The sequence below is a fragment of the Centrocercus urophasianus genome, unplaced genomic scaffold, assembly GCF_019232065.1.
Source record: "Centrocercus urophasianus isolate 14NV4802_14NV808 unplaced genomic scaffold, USGS_Curo_1.0 seq_17, whole genome shotgun sequence".
Classification (NCBI taxonomy): domain Eukaryota; kingdom Metazoa; phylum Chordata; class Aves; order Galliformes; family Phasianidae; genus Centrocercus; species Centrocercus urophasianus.
In genome coordinates this window covers 15,257,573-15,282,775 of record NW_024884722.1, presented here as the reverse complement: position 1 = coordinate 15,282,775, position 25,203 = coordinate 15,257,573, and the positions used below count along the sequence as shown (strand labels likewise).

At 39.4% G+C, this 25,203-nt stretch overlaps 2 protein-coding genes across 3 annotated transcripts in view; both read left to right on the top strand.

Moving 5' to 3' along the window:
* The window catches only part of TBC1D12 (TBC1 domain family member 12), a 34,737-nt gene extending 25,660 nt beyond the window's left edge, over nucleotides 1-9,077 (top strand). The window contains exons 6-13 of the mRNA XM_042818098.1: nucleotides 309-415; nucleotides 894-974; nucleotides 1,490-1,584; nucleotides 2,304-2,375; nucleotides 4,128-4,256; nucleotides 4,565-4,674; nucleotides 6,209-6,467; nucleotides 7,371-9,077. Of these exons, the coding sequence (XP_042674032.1) occupies nucleotides 309-415; nucleotides 894-974; nucleotides 1,490-1,584; nucleotides 2,304-2,375; nucleotides 4,128-4,256; nucleotides 4,565-4,674; nucleotides 6,209-6,467; nucleotides 7,371-7,439 (922 nt within the window). The 3' untranslated portion in view covers nucleotides 7,440-9,077. The remainder of the gene's footprint in view (nucleotides 1-308; nucleotides 416-893; nucleotides 975-1,489; nucleotides 1,585-2,303; nucleotides 2,376-4,127; nucleotides 4,257-4,564; nucleotides 4,675-6,208; nucleotides 6,468-7,370) is intronic.
* A 166-nt stretch (nucleotides 9,078-9,243) lies between these two features.
* On the top strand, nucleotides 9,244-25,124 carry NOC3L (NOC3 like DNA replication regulator). Of its 2 annotated transcripts, none has more exons than XM_042817889.1 (21): nucleotides 9,244-9,314; nucleotides 11,174-11,381; nucleotides 11,789-11,915; nucleotides 13,364-13,521; nucleotides 13,629-13,685; nucleotides 14,328-14,458; nucleotides 15,104-15,265; nucleotides 16,110-16,203; nucleotides 16,411-16,586; nucleotides 16,788-16,916; nucleotides 17,392-17,523; nucleotides 17,763-17,843; nucleotides 18,672-18,772; nucleotides 19,212-19,284; nucleotides 19,356-19,419; nucleotides 19,520-19,591; nucleotides 19,978-20,159; nucleotides 20,392-20,520; nucleotides 21,143-21,240; nucleotides 22,923-23,007; nucleotides 24,617-25,124. In XM_042817889.1, exons 1-21 carry the CDS (start codon nucleotides 9,306-9,308, stop codon nucleotides 24,746-24,748), a joined length of 2,400 nt encoding a protein of 799 aa, XP_042673823.1. In that variant the 5' UTR covers nucleotides 9,244-9,305; the 3' UTR covers nucleotides 24,749-25,124. The 2 variants fall into 2 exon arrangements, with proteins under 2 accessions (XP_042673823.1, XP_042673822.1); XM_042817888.1 differs by lacking the exon at nucleotides 9,244-9,314 and adding an exon at nucleotides 10,255-10,520.
* Nucleotides 25,125-25,203: the final 79 nt, after the last annotated feature.

The window sequence follows — 25,203 nt, the reverse complement described above, 5'->3', positions numbered from 1 at the left end:
GTAGCTTCTCTCTCCTCTGGAAACAGAGGACCCACATACCTTGTTTTTCTTTCCATTTGTTTTGTGAAGTCAGTTTTTGTTGCTGTTGTTATAGTGCAAGGCCATTACAGAGCAATGTGAAATGTGCTTTTGGGAGCTCAGTGTTGTGAGCTTTTGGTTTTTGTTTTTTAGTTGCACTTTAAGATAAGCAGTGATCACTGAATTTTTATTTGGGAAGTAGCATGTTGTTTTTCTTTGAAGTTGCTCAGTAATTTCAGAAAACAAGATGTGTAAAATGCCTGCTTTTCTTCCCTGCCTCCCTGTTTTAGGCGTGCTACCCGGAGAGTTCGAGAGCTGTGGTGGCAGGGATTACCACCAAGTGTTCGTGGGAAGGTGTGGAGTCTAGCAGTGGGAAATGAGTTAAATATCACTCCTGGTATGCCTTAACGTATTATATTTTAGTGCAAAATACAGTTGGTAATTTTCAATTGAAATTTAGGATTTCTTTGCATAGAGCTAGGTGTATATTTTACAATTAGACAATCATAACCTGGTAAGTTATGGAAATGGAATTAAAAACTTTTAAAAATGTTTTTGTCGTTTAAAAGAACTGGGGGAGAATTGTTTGGTTCATAACTAATGGTTTTGATGAACTGGAAGTGTTCCAAGCCATTCACAGAGTAAAAATCTGGATGGTTTGAAACGTGATTTTCTTCCTGTAATTTGAATATTCACCACAGAAAGAGGCATAAACTTTGTGTGGTGGTATTCCAATGGCTAGCTGTACCCATTCAGTAGGAATCCACCTCTCACTCTCCCCACCCCTCAGTGGTAAGAAACAAGCAAGAAAAACAAAGCCAAGTATACATAGCATGGAGACTTTTCTTATCTCATTGATTTGTTTTTACTTGCAGAACTCTATGAAATCTTCTTATCTAGAGCTAAAGAACGATGGAAAAGCTTCAGTGAAACAAATTCTGAGAATGATGTAGAAGGTAAGACCTTCAGAACGCTAAACAGATTTTTTTTATTTTTACCAACACACAGTTTCACTAGTTTGTATGCAATTGCAGCATTAGGAACACTTGCTAAAATATGAATCAAATCTGAGTCATTTCCTACTTGTTTTTGTGTCGCGTTGCATTCGTAAAAAATTTAGATGAAATACAAAAAGAAGAGAACTCAAGGCCCAGTCAAAACTATTTTGGAAGTTCTGGAGTAAATGCTGCCACCTTTGCTGTGATGTAAAGAATGCCAGCCCTGGGATACAGAAAATTTGAGTCGTATGAAAGCTAACGAGGGCTCAGAAGGAATGTAACTTCTGCAGCTCCTAACCAGTCAATTTTTGAAAACTTTAGTGAAATCTCCATGCATTTTGTTACCCTTAGCTTTATATATAAAACAGAGTTTTTCCTTAGATCCTGAAAGACTTTATATGCATATGGCAGTTTTAGTCTGAAGCCTGTAGAAATATTTTATCACTTTCAATGACTTCTGGTTTTCCTTGCAGATGTTAGTGCATCTGTTGCTGATCGTGAGGCCAGCCTGGAGCTAATTAAGTTGGATATATCACGCACATTTCCATCCCTGTATATTTTCCAGAAGGTGAGAGTTCTGTAACTTCAGCTATACCTTTAAACATCTGAGTAATTAAACAAGAAGAGTAACCTAGCTAGCAAGTATGGAAAAGTTTTCAGAAGCTCTTGGTGTAAAACTACAAAAGTAAAATTAGTTGGTCCTTTTCTACATACAACAGTAAAGAGTCATGCCTTCTCTGATTAGATTAAATTAGGATGCTTACTGTGTTAAAGTGGTTTGTAAGTGCTTGTAAGTGAAGACTAATAAGGCTTTTTCTCCTGGAAAAATTGCATGCAGTTACTGTTGAGTGAAATTACTTGTATGCCAATCTATGAATATTCTCATGGCTTCTACAGAAATCCAGATGCATTTTAGTGCACATTTTCAGGTTTTAGAATTTTTATACAGAGATGTGCATGCAAGAATGTATGAAATAATTTTTGCATTTTTGTATTATGGTAATTTGTGTTACCAAGAATTAACATGTCCAGTATCTCAAAAGGAAAAGCCAACCCTGCTTGTCCTCATTTTCTGTTATGTACATATTGAATTATCAGTTTGCTACTTCTCCCTTAGCATCTCAAAACCATACAAGGAAATGTGTAGGGTAAAAACTGATGGTGTTCTACATGTGAACAAAGCAATAAATCACAGACTTGCTTGTACCTTTCCATACTGTATATACCTACATATATTTATAAACTGGCTTTGAAAAGCTCTTTTTCCCTTCTCTCTTCTCGAATTAGGGTGGTCCCTATCATGATCTCCTGCATAGTGTTTTAGGAGCATATACATGTTACAGACCAGATGTGGGATATGTAAGTATTCTGAAATGTTTATAGCTCAGCAGATGTGCTTAAAATATTTGCCTGTTAGATAAGTAGATCCTCTAAACTTCATGTTACTAGAACCTCAAAACAATTTAAACCTTGGCACTTACTCATTTGATCGTAGTTATGGTAATTCTAAGGGTTAATAAAATAGCTAAAAATGTATTGATATTACAGATGAGAATACTGTTTGATTCACGCAAGGAACTGTTTTTAAACTGATATTTTCACAAGGCATTCTAACTTTGACAGAGTATCTACAAAAAAACCTGCAAACAGCCTTCCAGGAAGAGCTCAGCCTGTTCTATCCCAGTGTTGTTCCCACTGCTGCCATTTTCATAGTAATGCCCTATGATTTAGTAGGTCACATCTTTAAAATCCAGCAACTCCATATTGGTTTTTCTGCCAAAGGCTAATTGCTCCATCGGAGTTTAGTGAGGATAAGATTGTTTGCAGGAAGAACTTAAATATTTAAAAAATAATGATAATAAAATAATAAATCATATCAGCCTACGAAGGCAGCTAAATAACAAATGCTATTCTTGCTTTTAGCCCTGGAGGGATCCTAGGAATGCTTTTCACAAGTTGTAATTGCTTTTGAGCTAAAGAATTTGAGACTGATCTATGCAACAGCATGTTATTTAGCCCAGGGTGTGTTTTCCTCTCTGTCAGATATGCTTACTACTCTGCATCAGTATCTAGCTGGCTTTTCATGTTTAAATTTTTTAAATTCTGTCATCTGTGAAATCATTTTTGGAGACCATAATCTTTAATTGAGATTACAGACTGCAGATTCTGAGACCGCTTGTTCCAGGGTGGAGTTTTAAAGGGCAAAGAAATAATTTTTCATGGATGGGTCTTCGCTTTCTCCCCAGGAAAAGATAATACAACTGCAGCTAGTGTGAATGCTTATGGTCACACCTTTTTAATGCTAATGTGGCAGTAAGTTTAGTCTTATTTCTGTGCCCATCCATATCACAAAAAATGGAAAGTTGCTGGATTGTTTCTGATGCATAGCAGTACTTCCCTAGATGGTTAAAATATTAAATGCATTTTTAGAATGAGGAGCAGGCAGCATAAATGCCTAGAAACAGCAGAGTTATCATAATTGCAGCTGAAATTGGTAAAATTATTTTTAGTATAATAAATATTCAGATTATCACTTAACAACTACATGAATGATAGTCTCCACTTACTGCAGACTGAAGTGGTTTTTTTTTTCTTGTTGTTTTTTGTTTTTAAATAATCACAAAAATGTAAAAACTTATAGCTGACCACTTGAAAGTAGTTTTATGTATGTGAACAAATACTGTTTGGCAACTGGGAAGATACATATTGACTGTTCTAAAACAGAATTTTGTCTCAAATCCAAGTTATCTGCCTGGGTCTAAACTGTCCCATATGTGAGATTTTTCCTCATGTCTGCTTTTCTCACAGCTTAACAATGAACTTAAAGCCAAGTTGTGTCTTGTTTCCAGCCTGTGTGGTTTTCATTTTCTTGCATTCCAGGTTCTGGGAGGTTTCATGATTACAAGTCAGGGAACTTCTGTCATGCATCTGAAGAAACATTCATGTTGAAATCTAATTAGCTGCATGTATAGAAATTATTTATCCTTGTTGCTTTTGCTCATCTGGAAATTATGTTTAATGGTGTTTGATGTACTGCAGGCTGTAAAATATTTGCGTAAGATGTACTGAGCTTACTCACCTATGTTTGCTCGATGCTTTTCCCACTTGAAGGTACAAGGGATGTCCTTCATTGCTGCTGTGCTCATTCTCAATCTGGAAGAGGCAGATGCTTTCATTGCCTTTGCTAACCTTCTAAACAAGCCATGCCAGCTGGCCTTTTTCCGTGTGGATCACAGCATGGTATGCACATAGTTTTCTGGTTTTGAACCTTAGCATACTTTTGACTTGAAGCATATTTGACTTGTTGATGACTTCTTGTTGTCCTCTTGAATAAAGGAGAACTCTAACCTGTGGTTACAGAATTGAGAATACCAGATACTGATCCATACAACACGTTCTCCTGTTTTGACTTTTCCTCTAGAAACACTTGTTTTCCCTATCCCAGGAAGTCACACTGTGCTGTGTTGAGATCCTCAAGCCTTGGTGGGATTTATTTTATGACCCTTTCTTTTAATGACTGTTTATGAAGTGCTTTACTGTTTTTGCAGATGCTGAAGTACTTTGCAGCCTTTGAAGTATTCTTTGAAGAAAATCTTCCCAAATTGTTTCTTCATTTCAAATCATACAGTCTCACTCCAGACATATATTTGATAGACTGGTGAGTTCAGAGAACAGAGCAAACCTAATGTGAAAGTGCTGGAACACTTTATATTTTGCTAATTTGGGCTTTTACTCACCTGTCAGATCTGAGTCAGTTATGCATAACATGAGTAGGGGAGAGAAGGCTACTACATTGTATTTGTTTATGACTGACTGTAAATGACAAAAAATGATAAAATGAACAAAATCAGCTGCTGAAGAAAGTAAGAGGAGTATATTCTTGAAAGTAAAGGGTGGATGAAATACAGCATGTAGTACAGGAAAGGGTAAACTTGGAAATATAGCGAGCATTTTGAATATTTGAAATATTGAATATTTGAAAGTACCAAACTATTTTGTCTGTAATGGAAGCCAGTAGTGCAGGCATCTTTCAAGTGTGTGTAGTGCTGCCAAATATTGAATGTCTCTTCCAAAGAGCCTGTAAAGTGTCTATTCATATATTTTTATTATATGGGTTATAATTTCCTAATAGTGTTAATTGAATTAGATGGAATTAAATAATACAGAAATGACACGTAATCCAAATACTTGGGAATGAAGAACTTCTGCTGTCTTCTGTTGTAGGATGTGGCTTTGCAATAAGTGGGAAGTCTTAGCAGGAGCTCAGATTATACAATAGCAGCACTGAGACAGGAGTGTGCAGCCCAGAGTTTATACAGATGTGTTATGCAAGTAGTGCTGCTGTATTAAGTCCTAGAATACTCTGCTTCAGATTATTTGTGAGAAATGAAGGCTTATTCCTGCATGTGTTTCGAAGATGGCCTTGAGATATTAAGAGCCCCTCTCATGAAGGGAAAGTAGAAGTGATAGCTATTGGTAGGGAGTGTTCCATGGTTCCTGAAGCACTTTCCACAATAAATAATGGCAAAATGGAATACTGTGCTTTATATCAAAGGGACCAAGACAAACTTCAGTGATGTTTTACAGCAGACTGAATTCTCTGCCTGTATATTATGAATGCTTTCTTGAAACTGATTTCTTAATATCAACCACAATTGGACTTTGTCTTTTAATAGCAAAACACCAACTAGATTTTTCTGATCTTTAACATAATTATAAATTCTAAATATAGTTACTGGATTTTCAGTGCAATATATTTGTAGCAGTGGGATGTAGCATTCTGCTTGAGGTACTTACAGCTTTAGATTTATTTCAAAATCAAATGATAAACAGAGCTGCTAGACTGCATTGTTTAAATAATGGGAAGGGTTATGTTCTACGCTTTTGAGCGTTGTGGCTTAAGTTCATATTTGTATACAACACCCTTTTGAGTGTAAAGATGTTTGTAACTTCTCCTTCCTAAAGGAGGTTGTTTTCAAATAGAGGATTTCTTGTAGCATGGAAAGAGATCAGTTTTGGGATAGCAATTCTGAATTGAGAACATGGTAACTTTTGTGTTTGTGAAATACAGACAAGCAGGAATGCTTGAAGTAAGTGCTCTCTTAGCTAATTTAGCTGAGATTTAAAGGAGGTTGTACTTTCATGTTTCCAAGTAGCTTAAGTTATAACTGTGCCTTTTTTCTCACTTGCAGGATTTTTACGCTCTACAGCAAGTCATTGCCACTTGATCTGGCCTGTCGTGTCTGGGATGTTTTCTGTAGAGATGGGGAAGAATTTTTGTTTAGGACGGGGTTAGGAATCCTTCGGTTATATGAAGATATTCTCCTACAGATGGACTTTATTCATATAGCACAGTTTCTAACAAAACTTCCAGAAGATATTACATCAGAAAAACTTTTTAGTTGTATTGCAGCTATTCAGATGCAGAATAGTAACAAAAAATGGGCACAGGTGAGCTTGATGTACGTGTGGGCATGAGTGTGTTTTTATATGAACATACATGAGGCACTTCTTTTAGAGGCTGTGCTACTTGCCTGACTTCTAAGCGATAGGTAACGCTACTCATGTGACATTTAGTTTTTAGACTTGTCTCTGGTGGGAGATGCATCTTGGTTGTGTATTCAAAGAGAATCTCAGTTTTTGTCATTGAGATGGCTACTTTTTTCCCTCTTCTTGGAAAACAAATTCAGCACTGAATATTAATTAGGGGAGCAATAAAATAGTAGTTAAAGAATCCGTAGCTTTTAGTACAAAATGCTATGCCGTAGGAAGATGAACATGTAAACCAAATTCTATTTGAAATTGACTCAATATAGTCTGTTAGTCTAAAGTGAATTGTAATAAGACCCAATTGAACAAAAAAGAAAGAAAAAATCTCTACAAACAGCTTTGTAGTGGGGCCTTAAAAGTAACTCTCCACCTTCCATTACCTGTATGGGGATTCCTCCTAGTTCCTGTATGACAAATAATTGGAATTGCTGCTGCTGGAACCTACAGCTAAGTACAAGGGTGAAGTAGTCAGGTTTGGCAGAAAAGCTGGCTTGTGTTCTTGGCTCAACTCCTAATGTCAGCTGAGATGCAAGGAATAGCTGGAAAGTAAAAGAGGACTTGGGAATTGTTTACCTCGTATCTTCCCATATCCATGAGATCGGTTTTTTCCTGATTTTTCCTAAGATGTTGGAAAAAACTCTTTAGACCTTGTAAGTATTTAGACTTTCTAAGTACTTAGTATTTAGGGTAATTAACTCTTGCCTTTGTAGTGTCTCATATTAGAAAGTTATTTCCATGCTAATATTGTTGTGGTTAATTTTTTTGTAGGACTAACTTTTCTATATTTATTAAATGTGTTTCCAGGTGTTTGCCTCGCTTATGAAGGACAACAAAGAAGGGGACAAGAACCACAGCCCAGCACTGAAAAGCTAATCATTGTAACGTTGAGGTCAATTGAAAATGTGGAAAACCACTTGATGACGAAGGACTTCTCACATCACTTCTATGTGGAAAATCACTGTAGAAAGTGTGAAAAGTGAGAGAAAAATGATACAGCTCTCAGTGGAGTAATGAACTGATGAAATCTTCGCCCTTTTGTCAGTATTAGCTTTTTTGATGGGAAGATTTGTTTTCACATAGAATACTAAAACCTATGAGACTGAGAAGTAGGGGAGTTCATATTTAATACTTTAAAAGAATCAGCTCAATGCAATAAACATTTCTAGTAACTTCTGTTGGTACTTTAAAAAAAACAATTTTTGAGGCATAACTTTTTTTTACAAATACCACAAAGGCACTTTTTTGGGGGGACGAGGGAAATGCTGAATCTGAAAGGCTCCAAAACTGCTATCCAAACCAAATGCTTTGGTACAAATATTACCTCCAAAATGAACCATTTAAAAGTATTAAGGACCAAATAAGGTTGTTTGGTATGTTTATGTGCAAGATGGTTACGATTTTGAGAAGGGGTATTGTCTTACTTACTTGTTTTGTTTTTTTTTTTTTTTTAAGTTGCAGCTTCATTCTTCAGTCTGGGCAAATGTAATTAACTCAGGAACCGTAGAAGTATTGTGCCCAAGCCTGTTAGAGCAAAAATCACGCAAACTTTAAACAGTGGTAAGACCAGGGCTATTATTTTCAGATGTACGGCTTTCAAAATGAGTGGTGTTAAGCATTTGTTTTGGTGTACTGGTTGTGCAGCTTCTTAAAAATGGGGTGGGTATTCTGTGAAAGGGTTTTGCCACCAGCAGTTTTATTTTGTTGAGCCATTGTTAGTTAAGATACACTAGTATGTAATGGTAAACACTACAAGCTGATGAACTATCTGCAGAATTTGTGTTGGTTTTTAACACTTGAGAGTCATGGAGACACTTCAGAATAATGCAGAGTATTTCTTGAAACTCTCTTATTAGCGTGCAATACTGAAAGCTGAAAGGCATATGGTTTAGAGATTCTTAATTCTTTAACATCGCTTAGCTGTGAGAAATGAGGTCATGCTGTACGTGTCACAGTGGCTGTTTTCAATGCTTTCTACTCTTGAAGATACTGTACAACAACTTCATGTTTGTGGGGGTTAGAAATATAAAATGGATAGCACTGCAGGTGAGGAGCACTTGCACTCTTTGGTCCATTTTTTGCTAATATTTACTGTAAATAAATTCCTTACATGTGGGTTTTTGTAACTGGTCCCTCTGTGGAAATCAAGTCCAAATTACCATTATTATGTATTTTTAAGTGCGGGAGGCTCTCGGTTGTCTGGTGTTTAAAGCAGAGTCTGCATAATTGGGGTGAAGATTTAGTGTGGTGTAATTACATTGCTATCTGGTTTAAAACTACGTATATACTATTCATAACATTACAATTTGAAATCTAAATGTCAGATTTTTTCTTAACTTATGTATTCACTACTTTAATCGGATCCAATTTGTCTTATATTTTTGCGTTATCTTGTACAGTTTTCTTACTTTTCAAGTATAAATCTGTATATAACTGTAAATAGAAGGGACGAAGCCTTCCTTTAAGACCACTAGTAACAATTCCTGTGTAAATAAAACTTACAGCAGAAATGCAGCCTAGTGTGTCTGGAGTGTATTTTTGTTGCAAAGCAAACCGCCCCCCTCCCTTACTGCGCGGTAAGGCTGCAGCACGGCAGCCCTAATCGCTACGCGTCCGCTCATTGGGCCTTTCTTCAGATTGTCCCCCGCGCCGCTAGGGGGCGCTGTGGGTGCGAGCGATAGGAGCCGGCCCCGTTCCGGCACAGCGCTTCCGCCGCCGGAGCAGCGCTCGTGGGCCGCCGCCATGAAGCCGGTAGGGCTCTGCGGGGCGGAGGCGCGGTGTTGGGGCTGTCTTCTCGCGCGGGCCCGGCCCGCCGTCGAGCCGTGGGGGTTCGTAGCGTGCTGTAGGAAGCGGCGGAGCGTTGTAGGGCTGCGGCACGGCAGCGCGACTGGAGCAGGCGGCGCGGCAGCTCGTTCAGCTCCGGCTGCCCTGTGAGAGCCACGCGCGGCTCTGAGGTGACTTTCTGCCTTCCTTTCTATCCCGACCCCCCGGCGCTGTGGCCTTTTTGGTATTGGGCCCGCGCCGATGGGTGCGCGTGATTTCCCGTGGCACCTGTCGGCCTGCACAGCTGCCGTGCCCAGCTTCGTGCTGCTCAGGGACGCGCGCCCGGCCCGTAGCCTCGAAGCAGAACCTCCGTGTGCAGCTGTGCCTGGGGCAGAGCGTGCAAATGGAGGCGGGCCGAGGGAGTGTGCTCGGGCGGGCTGCGTGACGTGCCGGGCTATGAGGGTGCTTTCTGCGGCTGAAAACTGGTCGGTGTAGGGTTTGGTAATTGTCGGTTTCTGTAAAGCGTTCTTCACGTCTCTTATCGATTTAATGCTTTGGAGTGAGTTTGGAGCACACTGATGCTTTGGTTGGCTTGGAGAAGAAGGGCTCTGGGGAGACCTCGATGCGTCCTTCCTGTACTTGAAGGGAAATTATAGACAGGAGGGGGTGCGACTTTGTATGTGGCCTGTAGTCCCCAGGGGGGTGGCCTTGGACTAAAAGAGGGGGGTGTTAGGGGAAAATTCTGTACTCAGAGGGAGCTGAGGCTATGGCACTGCTGGCCAGAGCTGTGGGTGCCCCATCCCTGGAGGCTCTCAGGGCTGGGTTGGATGGGGCTCTGGACCCTCATGTGGTGGGAGGCACCAGCTCCTGGGAGAGGGTTGGAGCACTATTGAGGTCTCTTTCATCCCAAGCCGCTTTATGGTTCTTCTGATACATTCAGATAAACAAGATTAACCCAAGTGTTGGGTCCTGCACTTTAGTCACAACAACCCAAGGCAACCCTACATGGCTGGGGAGGAGTGGCTAGAAAGCTGTCTGACGGAAAGGGACCTTGATATACTGATGGACAGCCAGCTGCATATGAGCCAGCAGTGTGCCCAGGTGGGCAGGACGGCCAATTGCATCCTGGCTTGTATCAAGAATGGTGTGGTGAGCAGGACTAGGAAAGTAATCCTGCCTCTGAGCTCAGCACTGGTAAGGCCTCATCTCAAGTACTGTGTTCAGTTTTGGGCTTCTCAGTACAGAAAAGATGTGGAGGTGCTGGAGCAGATCTAAAGAAGGGCAACAAGGCTTGTGAAGGGCTTGAAGAGTATGCCCTATGAGGGGAGACAGAAGGAACTGGGGCTATTCAATCTGGAGAAAAAGAGGCTGAGGGGAGACCTTCAAATATCTGGAAGGTCATTGCAGCAAGGGCAGGGTTGGTCTCTTCTCACTGGTGACAGGTGTCAGGACGAGGGAAAATGATGTCAAGTTGCACTAGGTTAAGCTTAGGTTGGATATCAGGAAACGCTTCTTTACAGGAAGGGTTGTTAAGCACTGGAATAGGCTCTCCAGGGAGGTGGTTGAGTTTAAACACATCCCTGGATGTGTTTAAAAACCATTTGGGTGCAGTGCTCAGGGACATGATTTAGCGGAGGGTTGTTAGAGTTAGGGTAGTATGGTTAGATTGTGGTTGGACTTGATGATCTTTAAGGTCTTTTCCAACCTGAGCAATTCTATAATTCTGCGATTCTAAGTTGTTCAGAGCTGATAGAAGTACAGACTGAATGAGATGGCAGCCAACAAAAATAAGTTTAATGAAGGGTTTGAACGTGTCAGTTACGTGGAATTTTCAATTTGTTCCCCAGAGAAAAAACACAAAGCGCGTCCCAAGCTTTCGCAAGTTACTGAGAACTAGTAAAATAAAACTTGACAACAAATTAAAGAATAAACAGTACAAACAGCAGAGTGCTGCTAAGAAGTATCGGAAAGAACAAAAGAAGCTAAGGCAGGCTGTCAGAGATGCTGTCTGTAAAAAACCTTTTCCTCTGGAGGATTACAAGAAGAAACATGTTGGTAAGTGCTTGCTCAATGCTGTTTTTTCATAGAAAAGATACAACTGTTACTAATGTTCTGCTGTTCTACATTATAAAATTTTGTTTCAAGAAAACAACATTTCATTTACTGTGCACAGATAAGCACTTTTTTTTTTTTGTGAAAGAAAGAAAGGGAAGTTATGAAAAATGGAAAATGCAACCATTCTGGCTACAGGGTCTGACAGATGGAGGTGGTAGAGATGTGCTTGCTCTAATTGTTATAGACTGTCATAATAAAGGGGTCATTTTCTGGGTTAATGTAAACATGTGCTTGAAGGTTGATGAGAACAAAGTTGAAGTAAGGTGTCTCAGGTGTAGGCAGCATTAGGTTTATAAGTGTGAGTGTATGTACAGCATCTTAATTTGTGCACGTTATCTCTGAAATAGCTGAAAAACGGGAGGAAGAAGAGGAAGATGAAGCGCTTCCACTGGACATGATGGATGAAGATGATTTGAAGTTAATGGAAGATTTGGCTCGGAAAGCATCATTTTTAACCAGGGATATTTCTTCTAAGTGAGTTTTGTGATGTCTATTTTTTGTAGTATTTAAGTTTTGTTTGGCTTACGTGCAATGTAATACATTTGTCACAAGGTCCCTTTCAGTCTGGTGTTTCTTTGCAGTTCCAGTTTCGTGTTTCCTTAGTCTGTTGGTACATCCAGCATTAATGTAGCAATGTATGTCAGATCATTCATGGGCTCTGCTGCCCTTCATGATACTGTTTCTGCATTGTTCACTCCTGTGAGGTCCATGACTGTGAGATGAGTAGCATTCCTCAAACTAAATAAAATGACAACCTGTACACGAGGGTCCCATTGGGCTTGCATGCTGGTATAGTCCCTGATGGCAGATCTGCTCAGGGTGAAGTTTTCAGTATGCCAGGGCAGCTGCACATGTAGTGGTAAAAGGAGAGAGCAGTCTGGTCTAGGTGAGAGAGAGGCTGTGCTGAGATCCCAGTAGTTTCTGTTTTTCATCTCTCTATATTTTATGTATCTTTTTCAAATTTGTTAAGATTTGAGGACAGAAATTATGCTTCCAAAGGATGTTTACCTTACAAACTTCATGTGATTTGTTCATTGTTGTCTTACTTTGAAGGGCCCCTGAGGATGTTACTGCTTCATGAAGTGCAGCAGCTAGCACTGTGGTTTCCAGATGGCCCTATTGACTCAGACTTGTGAATAACAGCTGTATTTTCTTCATGCTCAGCAGCCAGTTACAGCTGTTGAGGTCCGGTGCATGTTGAGTAGGATTTGAGCACATAGGAAAGGTTTGATCTACACAGGGACGTTGAGGCAGTCTGGTGCTGATCTTGCAGTGTTTCTAAGGTGGCTGTGTGATATGTAATATGACTCTACCAGTGGTCTTCCTTGCTGAAGCCTACCAGTCTCTGAACACATGGCTTTTGGAGTCCATTACAGATCTGTAGTTGAAGTTCTGTCACTTACAAAATCAAAAGCAGTGTTTCTACTGAAAAAAGACTGTGCTGCTCCCTTCAAAAGGTGATTCATCATCCCTGGCTTTTAGTTTATGAATAAGATGAAGAGATAACATACCTTGTAGTTATGCCTGTACTACAGGAGAGTACAACTTTTAACTGTTTTTAGGTAAATGTTGCATGCATATGTTTAGACTCATATAAATATTTCAGTATTCACCAAACAAAGTGGCTGACCTGCCAGGCTAAGTAAGTCTTATCTTGTCTTTGCTCATATCACATTTTAATTTCCTCTAAAAAAGAGATGGGAAGTGCTACGTTGTCATGAATTCAAAAATCCCATATAGATCTGCATTAACATTGTCTCAGTGAGTGGTGACTGGTGCTATCACAGTGAATACACTTCAGCATTGATCAGCTGTCATTTGTTTTTCTAAGTGTGAACACCTAATCCAGCTAGTATACTGTCATACACGGTTCATGTCTAATTAGATGGTTAACTGATTTTGTTTGCCTTGTGTTTTATCAGTGAACCTGTTCACATCAAGAAACGAAAACGTGAGAGTGTGATTGCAAAATATGAGAAGATACCAAGACATGTAAACACTGAACCAGAGAAAGAGCTCATCCATCTACTCCCTATCAAAGACAAAGGTGGCATTATTCCCCAAACCATGGAAAAGCCAGGTAAGGCACAGATTTTTCAATCAGAATAGCATCCAACATGTGTATAACTTGTTCTTTCAGAATTTCTCAGTGTTTATTGCAGGCTTGACTCTGGGCTGTTTTTGCAGTTCCTGATGTTGCTGAGGATGAAGAAGAAGATACGGAAGAAATGGAGGTAGCAGAAGGTAATAAAGCATCATGTTTATTTATTTCTCTTTTTCCAAATAGCTGATGGATTTGAGGAATCCATTGCTGTTCTGTAAGGATGTTTGTCATTTATTTTTTTTTAGGGTGTGTGTTACCATTTTACCCAAAAAGCATAACAGTGAATTAGAGTTTACTTTCTTCTGTATTAGGATTCTAGGACCTTTGGGAACAGATTTCCACAGCTGGCTTCAAAATCGTTCCTTCTTTAAGACATAGAAAATGCAAATATATCAACTGTATTTTTGAAAGAAAAAGTGATTGGTGAAAAATTGGCTGCAAATTGTAGGGCTCCTCAATTTCTTGGCACAGCTGGGGTCATATGTTGACTTTATATGTTATCACTGTGCTTGGGGAAAAGTATTTGAAGATTCAAAAAGATTTTAGTTCACTTACTTTTGCAAACATAAGATTCTAAAGCGGAGCAGGAATCAAACTCTGAGTTAATATGAGCTCTAGCAGGTTCGTTCATAAAGCTGCTTTTACTGTGGAACTGTATGTTGTATTGTTGAGTGGGATTACCAGTCATTTGAATGCAGTATCTAGAACTGTGGTTTACAGAATGGTATTTGTTAGTGGCTTCTCCAGTGACTCTTCTCTTTAACTCCTATGCTCTGTGCTAGACTTCAATGTAGAACCGCCACCTGTGCTCACTCCTGAGGAAATGGCTGCTCAAAGGAAAATAAAGCTGCAAGAAAGGAAGATGCACATCGCTGCCTTAGCATCTGCCATTCTCTCTGACCCAGAAAACAACGTAGGTAGCATTTATTTAACATGCATGTGTGTGTGCCTGTGTTGTGCAGCAAGTCAGTAAATAAAGATCTGAAGTGACCAAGTAATAGCAAAAGCAAAAGAATACATCAGTAAAACAAGGGCAAGTACAGTATTGCATCACTCTCTGAGGATTGCAAGCAGTGAAACTGCTGCTATAGATTGATGCAAAGGATTTGAATCATGTAAGGGTCCAGGTGACTGTGTTGGCTCTGTTCAGGAGTAACTTGGTCCTCTGAATAACTTCAGGAATAATATTGTATCTGGTGTTTCTTACCCAAACTACCTTGTTCCTTAATCATAACCTCTATTTCAGCTCTGCTTTCAGGGTTGTGTATAGAAGTTCTCAGTGCTTCAGTATATGCTGGTAGTTTGTTATAATTCTAGGTAATTTTAGAATGGCATCGTAGTTTTAACATTCCCAAGATAAAATTTTGATGGGTTATCCAGCATTTTTTGGTTCTTTATACAATGCTAAGTAAAGCAAGTTAATTGCTTTTTTTTCCCCCCTCAGTGTTTAGAAATGGGGAGGATGTCTTGTGACAGACTTGCAGAATTGTATGTTGTGCTTGGAAATTGGTTTGAGGGTGATGTTCAGCTGACCTCATCAGTTTCTTTTCTTAATCAGATTAAAAAGTTGAAGGAGTTGCGTGCCATGCTGATGGAACAGGACCCTAATGTTGCTGTGATTGTTCGGAAGTTGGTCATGGTTTCTCTGATGGAAGTATTCAAAGATATTGCTCCTTCTTACAAAATTCGGCCTCTGACTGAAGCAGAAAAGGCAACCAAGGTGAAATATCACATTTCTCTATAGTTTTCTGAGTCAGACAGATTTATTAGATCATGCCAAATACTGTTGCTTTAACATGAATTTCTGGTTTAGAACAAAGAACAGCAAATACACAAGCATTTAAGGATGTTGTGAAACTGTGACAATTTGGGAGCAGAAGTGTTTGATTTGAACCTTAATTCTTGCATAATTCTTTCAGTAAGCAGGTGACTGATGGTTATGGTGGAAAGTAATAGTATACTAAATAATATACCAAACCTGAGTGGGTGACTTTCATCATAAACCCTGGAATAAGACAGTGGTTTTTGTCACACTGAGGGAAATTGAAAGAAAGCAAATTAAATACCACTGTCACCTCACTGGCATAAATTACTGTGAAGCGCTGAATGTTCAGAACAGTTTCTTTTTGTTTTACTGTATCCCCGAGGTGTTCAGGGGCAACCTGATCTGATGCCTGACTTAGTGGTTGGCATCCAGCCCACGTCAGGGGGGTTGGAACTAGGTGATCCCTTCCAACCCAGACTGTTCCGTGATTCTGGATGTTGTTTGTAAGCAGTTTTGTAGGTGCTTTTAATAGAGCCATGGCTCTAAAATAACAGCTGGATCCAAAATTACACTTTAGTCCCCAGAAATGAAATAGGCCTAGTTAGAAGGAGTGCTTAGACCACAAGAGCATGTCTAGTAATAAGCAGAAATATTGTATTGTTAATACATTTCTAGTAATGCCTGTCTAAAAGGAAAAACCTTGTTAGGTATCTCATGCATGTTTTAATTTTGGGGTATTTTTTGTACTACTGCCTACTTTTGGTCTCCAAATAATATTTTAGTTGTGTAATGTACACAGGTTAAAAAAGAAACCCAGAAACTGAGAGAATTTGAAGAAGGCCTTGTGAGCCAGTATAAATTTTACTTGGAAAATCTGGAACAAACAATTAAAGGTACCGTGAATACTTTTTAATAGTAAATGCAAAATTGTTTTCAGGATCACAGTTTACCTCTGCTGATTGAGTGCTAACCATAGCCATCTTTTATGTAATTAGTATTTCATATAATTGCAGAAGAACTTATGCAACAACTAAAATTGTAACTGTGTAGAAGCTCCTGTGCATTTTGGAAGTAATTACTAACAATGTTATTTTGTGCAGATTGGAAACAGAGGAAGTTGAAGAAAAGCAATGTCGTCTCATTAAAGGCGTATAAAGGCCTAGCAGAGATTGCAGTGAAGTGTCTGTGTGAGCTGCTTGTGGCCCTACCCCACTTCAACTTCCACAATAACATCATTGTTCTCATTGTTCCTCTCATGAATGATACGTCAAAAAAGGTAAGTGATTTTCTTATTCAGAAGAGTTCTTGTTTTGCATGAAAAATAATTTATTTCTGAGCTTTATTCCAGTATCCACATCTTGTGACCTTATCTTTTCCCTATTTTACAAGTTGTAAAACTGCTTTCTGATTAGTAAATACTATCAGTAATGTCAATTAGCTGTTCTCATGGAAAAACTTGTTTGAATTCACCTTTCAGATCTCTGAACTATGCTGTGAAGCAGTTAAGAAGCTCTTTAAGCAAGACAAGTTGGGCTTTGCTTCACTTGGTGTAGTTAAGGTTGTTTCTGGCCTTGTAAAGGGTAGAAATTACAATGTCCGACCTGAGGTAAGAGTCTTTCTGTTATACTTCACAATTTTCATTTTTTGAAAGTTTAAAAAAAATCTAAAGGTTGAAGTTAGTGCAGCTGCTGGCTGTAGACAAGCAGAATTTCATCACTGTCGGATCACATGGGAAGATTAGAGGTGGGCTGGGCCAGAAAGTTAGAAAGAGAAATAAAGGCAGGGGAAAGAAACTGGGAGCAGAAGAGCAGATCTCAGTAGAGACGTGGGTTATGTCAGGCAGGAAGACTTGAAGTGAGAGAGGCAAATGGAGAGATGGATAAAAATTTGGTTTTATCCATTGCTGAGGAAGAAACTGTGAGCAGAGATGAATGATACAGATGAGAAGGAACATAAGGAGAGTAAACATAAGAATCTGTGAGCAGCAAAGCTCACCAACTAGTATGGAATTCAGGATTTCTTAACCCTTCCTTTCCTCTTCTGTTGACCACCTCTCATTTTATTTATTTATTTTCCCATAGGTATTAAAAGTTTTTCTTCACTTAAGAATTAAGGAGGTGGAATTAAAAAAAGATTCCGAAGACATTGCACCGAAGAAGAAGTTCATGACTTTCAAAGAGAAAAGAAAACATCTTTCAAGAATGCAAAGAAAGGTAATGATTTGTGCCTTTTGGGTGTTGATAACATATTCAATTGTTTCTATTAAGAAGGAATACACCTATGCTGGTTGCCCTGTAGCGTCACAGGATGGCTTAAGCAACTCACCAATCACGAGTTGTTCCTTTGGAAGGTTTGTTCACTGGGTATCTTTGGGATCTGGGTGTCCAGGCTGGTTGGAAACATTTACTCTGCTGGAAGGTTTGTTTACTTAAAATCAATTGTATGTTTTCAGTGGAAGAAAGCAGAAGAGAAGCTAGAAAGAGAACTCCTGGAAGCAGAAGCTTCAGAAAGTAAAGAAAAAAAACTGAAGCTGGTAAGTAATTTAGAAATGATTTTCCCATTTTTGCAAAGTAGCAACTCCTAATCATTTTGTAACCAAGAGTCTCCCTGCTAACTCAAACTGTCAACATTTCATACTGCTAGATACTGTCAGCATCAGACAGACATCTTGCCTGTGCCAGAGGTCTTAGTTTTATAAAGAAGAGCCTTCTCAGCATACTCAAGAAAGCCAGCTTAGCTATTTTTATTTCCTTCTGTTGTGTGTGCAGAAAGGTATTTGAAAGCATTGATGAATGTCCTCCTGGTGCCCTGTTTCTTTTGCAGGCAGCACTAGTTAATGGCTTTTCCAAATTTCAGAGTGGCTTTTAAGCAAGAGATTGTGTGGCTAGCTTGAACTGAGGGGAAGAGAGGTTGTTCAGCAAGGGACAGTGTAAAGGAACAGAATAAGGGGGCAGGAGAGCAGGACTTGAGCTTTTTCAGCATAAGAAGAGCAGAAATGGCAGTGCCAGGACTGATTTGGACAACAAGCTTGAACAGAGAGGTGTGACTGCTGGGCTAGTAGAGAGGCTTTTTCTTCTGCCTTAATCTCTTTGGAGGGAGGCAAGGAAAATGTTGTGCTCCGCTCTTTCCTAAAGATCCTGCCATATCTTTTACCTCACCAGTAAGTAGATTTTGCTGCCCAGTTCCAGTGTGGTGTCACTGATGTTGTCACTTTAAAAATGCATTAATATAATTTAATGCTATGGTACAACATAGTAATATTACTGTACTAGTACTAGGCACATTTTTAATGGAGTTCTAAGTGAACAAGAAATGTCTGCTTTCCATGCTTACATATTTTATTTTGTTTTCTTCTTATCAGCACACAGAGACCTTGAATATTGTATTCTTAACATACTTCAGAATCTTGAAGAGAGCTCAGAAGTCTCCACTTTTGCCAGCTGTGCTGGAAGGTCTTGCAAAGTAAGAACATGATTTACCTTCTTTTGTGTGTATCAGAACAGGCATAAATTGCTGAAAGGCTGTGTGACTCCTGTAGGCAAGGAGAAGAGACTGACAAATATGTTCAAATTCTTTTATTCCTATGCTGAGGTACTTGGCTACTTCTACAAACATTTTAATGTAATGTGAAATTGCCACAGCAGCATCAGTATGATGCATCCCCATCAGGTGTGATGTGATTGTGTTATTTTGTCTGATTGCTTCCTGAAGGACTTGAGCACTGTCTCTAGTGCTATAGGGAAGCTGAGAACTATCAGCGGGGGCTGAATTCTCCACATGTGGGAAGATAAGAGACGCTGAGCATTTGATTTAGCACAGCTTTAAGGTCTGTGTTTCATAAGTCAGAATGCTTTGAGCTAAATTTGCAGGGGATGTTTAAAGCTTCTCTCTTTGATTCAAGGTTTGCCCACCTCATAAACGTGGAATTCTTTGATGACCTGTTGATTGTTCTCCATTCTCTCATCGCTTCTGATGTAAGTAGGGCTTAGTTGTAGAATGTTCTTAAGATTGATTTCTGGGTACTCAATCAGTTTTCTATTTATAGGACTTAAGCTATCGGGAGAGTCTTCACTGCATTCTCAGTGCTTTTCAAATACTCTCTGGACAAGGTGAGAAATCTTTAATAAAAAAAAAACCAACAACAATCACCTGAAGTGTAGTATAACTTTATTAACATAATCTCAAATAAATATATTTACTCCTTCATAGGTGATGTTCTTAATATTGATCCAATGAAATTTTACACACATCTTTACAAGACGCTGTTCAGCCTACATGCAGGTAAGTCTAGGTTCTTATTTTCAGTGTCTCATTAGATAATGTTTACTCTGCTTGTTTGGTATCACAGCCTTAATACAGTGTTAGCAACCTAGTTATTTTTAACAATGTTTAAAGTAGAGTTAAAACACATACTTGTAATTTTCAGAATTTTTGATGGAATGTTTTCTTATAGAAGAAACAGAAGCTATAGTATGTTTTTTCTGTTCAGAGTTGGACTGTCTTTAACAAAAAGGGCTGATTGGTTACACCTGGGGCACGTTAGTGCTGTGTTTGAACCTTTTGGGCTTTCGTGTTACTTCTCAGGTTCCAGTGCACAGTCAGTAGCAGAATATTTAGTTTTATGTTCCTGGTCATGATTACTCTTTGTATGAAACTTTGCTTTTAAGGCGGTACCAACGATGACATAGGAATTGTGCTCCAGTGCCTGGATGTCATGCTTGCCAAGCGGAGAAAGCAAGTTTCCCAGCAGCGAGCTCTTGCTTTCATGAAGAGGCTTTCCACACTTGCTCTTCATGTCCTTCCACACTCCAGCATTGGGATTTTGGCAACAAACAGAATATTAATGCAAGTAAGTTTTACTTGTCGGATTTTTTAGCTTACAGGTTAAAGGTTGTTGAGTTTTTTGACAGATTGATTTTATGCAAAATATTTTGAAGCATTTTAAGCAAAAATGATGAACACAGAGTAAATATCCTTAAATGCATCTGATGTAGAATATCATGAATGGATTCCTGGACTTAAGTTAACTGTGCTGTAATTGGATGTATAGTATAAGCAGCTCAGCCTTCTTTGTGTTGTAGACATTCCCAAAGATGGATCTCTTACTGGACAACGAATCTCAAGGCAGTGGAGTTTATCTCCCAGAACTAGATGAACCAGAGCACTGCAATGCCCAGAACACAGCTCTATGGGAGCTGCACTTGCTGCAGGTTAGTAGTAGCTGAACAATTTAGGAAGATGAGCAGTAAGTAAATACTACCAAATGCAGAGTGGACTTCTTCAGGCTTATCAGTCAAATGTGACCCACGTGAACTGAGCCTATTCCCTATGCAGAGGAACAACAGCACAGTGGTGTAGGAAGGAACAAGCTCTGAAGAGGGTGATACACCACTTACAATAGTTCTATGCTGAGTCTTACTGCAGGCTGCCTAATAAAACTCCTTTTGAAGCTCTTTTAATCTGTTAAGATCCGGATGGTCTAGCCCTTCTGCAGGGAGCAACTTATACCTCAGTCTGTCATTCCAGGCAGTGTTAATGGTTTGGGGCTTGCAGAGGGTTTCCTCTGATCTTTTTCTTGTCTTCTGGGAGAAGGAGTTAGGTTAACTGCAAAGAATTTTGCTCTCAGCATAACAGCTCCAAGTGAATAAATGCATGACTAGGTGCTCTCATTCACTTAACCTTAGAAACTGATTTTGGCAATGCTCACTTTTTCTGTCTAAATCAGAAGCAGATCCTTACATTTTATTGGAGCCAAAATAAATGGTAGAATCTATGGGTAAATACATTACCATTATCTCCCACTCATTTGCTGTTCTTCTTTCTTTCTTTCAGAGACACTATCATCCAACAGTGCAGAAATTTGCAGCTCACCTTGCTGTTGGAGCTCCAGCTGAAGGATCAGGAGCTCTTTCACTTGATTTGAGCAGAAGGTGAGCTATACAAGGGATTTATTTTTAACAGTAGCATACCAGCAAAACAGCAGCTGTTTGTACTGTATTAAAGGAAAAATAATTATCCATAACATTAAAAGGTTCATTTATTCAGAACTCAATTTCTCTGTTTTTTGCTGATACAGAAATTTTGCTGCTTTTTTTCTGACTGTGGATTATGATCATTGAACTGTAGCTCTCCACTGGAAGCTGGAAACCAAGGTGCAGAATATATCAAAATACAAGAACAGCCATCCTGATTTACACTAAGGATGTGTCTAATTCACTAACCTGTCTTCAGCAGTGGCTGGAATCAAGTGCACCAGGAAGAGCACAAAAAGGGGCAAGCTTATAAGGCCTGAGCTACCACCTACCCTCTGACTTATTCTTTTATTCTGACTTTTCTGAAGTGTTCCAAGTCTCTTGAAACAAAGTATAAATTTTGAAAACGCTGTATGGCTTGATACAGGTTCTGCAAGTCTACAGCTTATTAGTTAGAAGCTACCTTTTGTTTTGAACTTGCTACCAGCATGCATCATTTAATGGTCCTTGGTTCTTGCTCTGGGAGATGAAGTGAACAGTCTGTTCCAACAGGCACTTTCTGTGTTTCTGTGTGACTTTGTAGATGTCCTTAATTTTGTCCCTCTGTCTGCTATCTCTTCTCTTGGCTGATGGGACCTGGCCCAGACAGGAGCCATTGCATGTGTTTCGTCATGTTTTGTTTCCTGCTCTTGAACTTATTTAAAGTATTTTGAGATGAGGAAGTGGAGAAGATGCAGTATTTGAGATGTGGATGATCAGTGAATTACACACTGATGTAACAGTGCTTTCTATTATTTTTCTATCTCTTCAATTCTACAGAGCATTGAGGTCACAGTCCCGTGACAGTACCCCTAGTAAGGAGATCTTGCTATTTAGGGATAGTGCTCAGAACATGTTTGTTTTTTGTGTGAAGCTTAGATTATTTTTCTCTAGTTCTTTTTTTCCATGCTGAATTTCATTTGCTGTTTTACTGGCTGTGTCCTACAGTCTGCCTGCAGTTCTCAGCAACAGTTCACTTGTAGCACAGATGACTTGGTATTCACCATCTTCTCCACATTGAGTGGGTTGAAATCCATGGAGCCTGGCGCAGACCTTTTGGAAGCTCATACTTTCTTTCAGACATTGCAAAAACTGATCACACACACCTGTCTACTGTTTGCTGTGTTTTAACCATTCTTTTTCATGTGATGGTCTTACCCATTCTCCAGTGGCTTCTTAGGTTTTTTTTTTCAGTAACACCATGCAGTAAGGAACTTTGGAATCCTGCTGGAATTTAGCTAGATTGCATTGGTTAGATAACTTCATCTACTTACTTTAGACCTTTTTTTTTAACGCCGGAGTTACAATGCAGGTCAGGCAGTGACTGCTTGGAACAACAGAGCAGGTCAACAGAGCAGGATTTTTGTCTCTCATTTCTTCTCCAGCTGAGTATTTAGACATGTATCACTGGCTTTTACTAGCCCTATTTCACAGGTACAGTCTTTTCTAGTTGATGTTCATTACTCTGAAGCGCTCACTTAAGACGTTGGTGGGTATGAATGGTGTTAGGGGACAAGCTGCTCTTGCTTTGGCAGTATATTGTGTTGAAGGGTATCTAATGACTTTTTCCTTTCACTGCAAAAACTGTGGTTTTGCTATAGGCCTGCTACAGAACTTTTTGAGGCGTACAACATGAAAGGAATGACCTTCAACCCTCCCGTGCCATCAGTAACACCCAGACGAAAGGTAATCCTTTTTTGACCATGGGCTGTACCAATTTAAGCTTTATTTGCTATGTGCAGATATTAGCACACTCAGTTTAGCTTTCTGCTTTGTGTACTTTCTCAGTTAAATATTTTTTAACTGGCTTAAGGTAGCACTGACTTTCAACAGAAGGAAGAAATGCTGTATGAATATTTCCTCTCCCATAGCATCAGTTAACATAGCAAGATGGATGTGGTATTTGTTTTACTTAACTTTTGCTCTTTGCAGTTGTTCAGTGCAGATTTCTTATCCGTTTCTGTAATTATAAACTAACATTTGTTTAAAAAGCAGTAATAAAAAGCCATCTGTCTTTCCCAGTGTTGGTAGTTGGCAGGACAGGCCAATTCCCAGAGCCTTTGGTTCAGTATGTAGGACACTGATCCCCATAAGTGACAGTTTATGGCTTTGAAGTGTAAATTTGAACAAAGAGCTTTTTGTATGAAGAGGAGAAAGAGGTGAACACTTACTAGCTCTTGAGCACTAGGTATGTTCCAGATGCCAACCGCCATTAATTGTTCAGTGAGCGCTGCATCCTTTAAATAGTGGTAAATAATTCTCTTTCTTCCTAATGAAAACTATACTAACCTTGGCAGCACCTTCACTTTTTAACTCAGTAATGTCTGTTAAAGCCCTAAGCATTTTTTTCTTCTATTTTTGAGAAGCAACTTCTGAAAAGCTTAGCTAGTACTTAGCTAGTAAGCTTCTACTTAGCTAGTCTGTCCTTAGATAATAACTGCCTGACGTTTCTGTCCTTCTGGGACATTAGCAGACAGATCGAGGCTGGGAACAGCAGATAAGAGAAAGATTGGATAGCGTTTAGAATCATAGAATCATAGAATCACCAAGGTTGGAAAAGACCTAAAAGATCATCCAGTCCAACCGTTCACCTATTCCCAATAGCTCCCACTAAACCGTGTCCCTCAGCACAACATCCAGCCTTTCCTTGAACACCCCCAGGGTCGGTGACTCCACCACCTCCCTGGGCAGTCCGTTCCAGTGCCTGATCACCCTTTGCGAAAAGTAATACTTCCTCATGTCCAGCTTGAATCTCCCCTGCCGTAGCTTGAAACCATTCCCCCTGGTCCTAGAGGTCCCTTGAATAAGGGAATGTGTAAAGGAGGCAAAAACAAAGGAGGAAGGAAATAGGAGAAGGAGCTGTCTTTGGTGGTTGTAATGGCAATACTTGGGAAATTAGCTTCAGTGTTGCTTACTCTATGGCTGTTTGACTCATTTAACAATCTTTGGCAACACCTAAGTTTGCGTCCTGCAAGTGTGTGTGTTATGCTGCTATGGTCTGTCAGCACCTCTAGGTATGCATGTTCCTTCAGAACTGGAAGCTGTGGCTAAGTAGAGTTGGTATTCTTCTAAAGAATAGTTAAAAGCAAAAAAAATCATCGCCAAAAGTATGATCATCTAAGGCATGCTGGACGTGTGACTTCCCAGTGAAACTTACTGGCTCTTGGATCTCAGTGAGCTGACAGTTCTGTAGGTCAGGTTGAGGAAATGGCCAGGGGCATGGGAGAGAAACAGGACTGCTAATTAAAGATGCTGGACTTGTTTATTAATATAACTAATATTCTGTTATTTTCAGGACACATTCTCACACGTGGATTCACTTCTAAATCAGGAGCTAACTGAACAGCTTCAACAACACACGAGCAAGACTGTTAGTCACAAAACCTTGGATTTTGCTAAACACTTAAAAGAGTCATCCTTGTCCTAATTGAATTTATCAATCGTATTCAGATGGCTTCTTAATTACGGACAAAGATTGATTGGAAGAAGTTTTCGCTCATCATTAAAGGAATGCGAGTAGGATTTTGTTTGAACATAGAAGCACTCAGTAAACAGAACAGAAGCTTTTCACACAGGTACAAGGCCATCTAGCCAGTGTTCCCAGGGCTTGGGGTTTGCAATGTAGAGTCACATCAGTAATGTAAAAAGATGCAAACCAAGGTCATTTTAAAGTTGCCTGAAACAGTGCATTATAGTATTTTTGTTTATATAACTTCTAATTTTTGTAATAGAATATACACATATGCGTTTCTGAGGAAACACTGGGTTATGTTGATATATGAATAAATATTTTGGAAATACTACTAGAGTGTTGAGGTCTTTGATGTTCAGGATACCTCCAGCTTTGGAATATGTATTACTTTTCATGTTTTTAAATTCTTC

Excerpts from the sequence above, each read along its gene's own strand:
- NOC3L (XM_042817888.1), top strand. The coding sequence starts at position 10,332 with ATGGCTGGGGAGGAGTGGCTAGAAAGCTGTCTGACGGAAAGGGACCTT. Across the intron at positions 13,522-13,628 it reads CCAAACCATGGAAAAGCCAG|TTCCTGATGTTGCTGAGGAT; the intron begins GTAAGGCACAGA and ends CTGTTTTTGCAG. Across the intron at positions 20,521-21,142 it reads GGGAGCTGCACTTGCTGCAG|AGACACTATCATCCAACAGT; the intron begins GTTAGTAGTAGC and ends TCTTTCTTTCAG.